The sequence below is a fragment of the Scheffersomyces stipitis genome, chromosome 1, assembly GCF_000209165.1.
Source record: "Scheffersomyces stipitis CBS 6054 chromosome 1, whole genome shotgun sequence".
NCBI classification, from domain to species: domain Eukaryota; kingdom Fungi; phylum Ascomycota; class Pichiomycetes; order Serinales; family Debaryomycetaceae; genus Scheffersomyces; species Scheffersomyces stipitis.
Genome location: NC_009068.1, coordinates 2,402,636 through 2,404,437, shown reverse-complemented (window position 1 = coordinate 2,404,437; position 1,802 = coordinate 2,402,636). Strand labels below are relative to the sequence as shown.

Here is a 1,802-nt window from a genome sequence, read left to right as displayed (position 1 = left end):
CTACATTTCCATATTGTCCGTGCTTTTCCTTGGTATTATTTTTTATGCGGCCGTCGCTTTCTCCATCCTGGTCTGGGTATATTGCAAACTTGGATATATAAAGAAATGGAGTTTCCCATTTTCAATTCCATTTTCTGAAATCCTGTTTTACCAAAGCATTTCATTTCTTACAGCGTCTTTTTCCTTTACCCATACCTCGTCGTTGCTACAGCTGGCCTCTAGTAATAACAACACCGCCCCCACACTACATAATGATATACGCTCACGACGACTTGGCTGTGGCCACCACTACAGCTTCTGACTTGCACCAACATAACGAAAACGTCGACTACTTGGAATACGTACCGGCTTCCGCCTGCGACCACTACTTACAGGACAACAGCAACTTGGCTAACTACTTGAAGTTTGCCCGCAACGTTGTTTCCTCTTCCGAATCTGCATATGTCACCAAAGAAAGAATCGCCAATATCTGCTGGAGAAGAATCTACAAAAACCTTCACAGCTTGGCGGAAATCAACCCATACTACATCAACTGGGATAAGAACAGCGACATCACATGGTTGTACGGTCCAAAGTTTGACCGCAGCTTTGCCGACACTGTCAGTAACACTAACCAAGAATACGCCTTAACAGAAGACAACTTGAACATGAAGTTGAACTGCGAAGAAGAAGATGACGGCTACTATTCGTCATCCAGCGAATCCTCTGAAGTATCGTCGATCTCATTCAACGACGTGGAAGAACGCGACGATGATGTCTCCCTGGTGGACTCCGGCTATATGGGAGACTACCAGTGTACATCTTCTATTCCTAGCGAGTTGAGTTTGAGAAAGAACTCTGTGGCCTCCACAGCATCGTCCAGCACTTATTACGACGAAGACAACAACGACTACATGAGCTTGAAGTCCATCTTGAAGAAGGACGCCGAAGCTTACTACAAGAGCATGAAGATGATGAAGAGAAGAAAGGACAAGAAGGTGTCGTTCAACTTCATAGTCAACACTAGAGAAATTGTCAACGGCATCTCGTTTGACTACGACTTTCTTGATCAAGGATGCTTATAAGCTACAAGCTAAAAAGACTCTACACTGCTGATAGACGATTCACGATACAAACTCGAATATGAAAAAGGGATTCTGGCTCTAATCCCATCATAGCATATCATCATGTCATTACTATATTCAATTCATTAATACTTTTGCATCATTCACTTCTAGGTATATATAGGCTTTTGGTAATAAAAGTTTTGGTTTAAACATCACCACGCCGTAGATTACATAGCCATAAAATTTGCTAGCCTCAGCCCGTGCTTTGTAGATGATTACTTAGTGAGGCCTTTTGAATTTTAGTCTAGAACTTCAGCCTCTTCTAACTCTATCTGGGCTAAAACAATACCACGGCTAGATGCTGTAGAAGCTTGTACGGGAGCTCATCACATGGAAAGCTTATCGCTGGCATATGATACCACTGATTCGCCTCAGTTTGAGTCACGATGGATGGGATGGCTCGAGATGCCATTCGCATGTGCAAATGAAAGAGTGGCGGCAGAATTTAGTGAGACCTTAGTGAGCATTTAGTGCACCTGCCGTAAACCGTCGTAATTTTTAACGGGAATGTCTGAATGTTCGCTCGGTATTCGGCCAGCAGTCCCCTCTGGGCTCACTTTTTTTTCTGCAGACTGCTCCCTATTTCACATTTTTTCCCGCTATTTGCTCACTATTATTTTCCTGCTATTCTTCTACCTGTGCTGCTATTTTCCGTGGCTTCCCAATAGGCGCTGAGACTGGCTCTACCTGCGCCAG

At 43.8% G+C, this 1,802-nt stretch overlaps 1 protein-coding gene across 1 annotated transcript; it reads left to right on the top strand. All coding sequences in view use genetic code 12, as the record gives it.

The window, feature by feature from the left end:
• Positions 1-251: 251 nt before the first annotated feature.
• Positions 252-1,064, top strand: PICST_28896 (predicted protein; the record flags this gene model as incomplete). Its single annotated transcript, XM_001386998.1, has 1 exon — positions 252-1,064. One exon carries the CDS (start codon positions 252-254, stop codon positions 1,062-1,064), a length of 813 nt encoding a protein of 270 aa, XP_001387035.2.
• Positions 1,065-1,802: the final 738 nt, after the last annotated feature.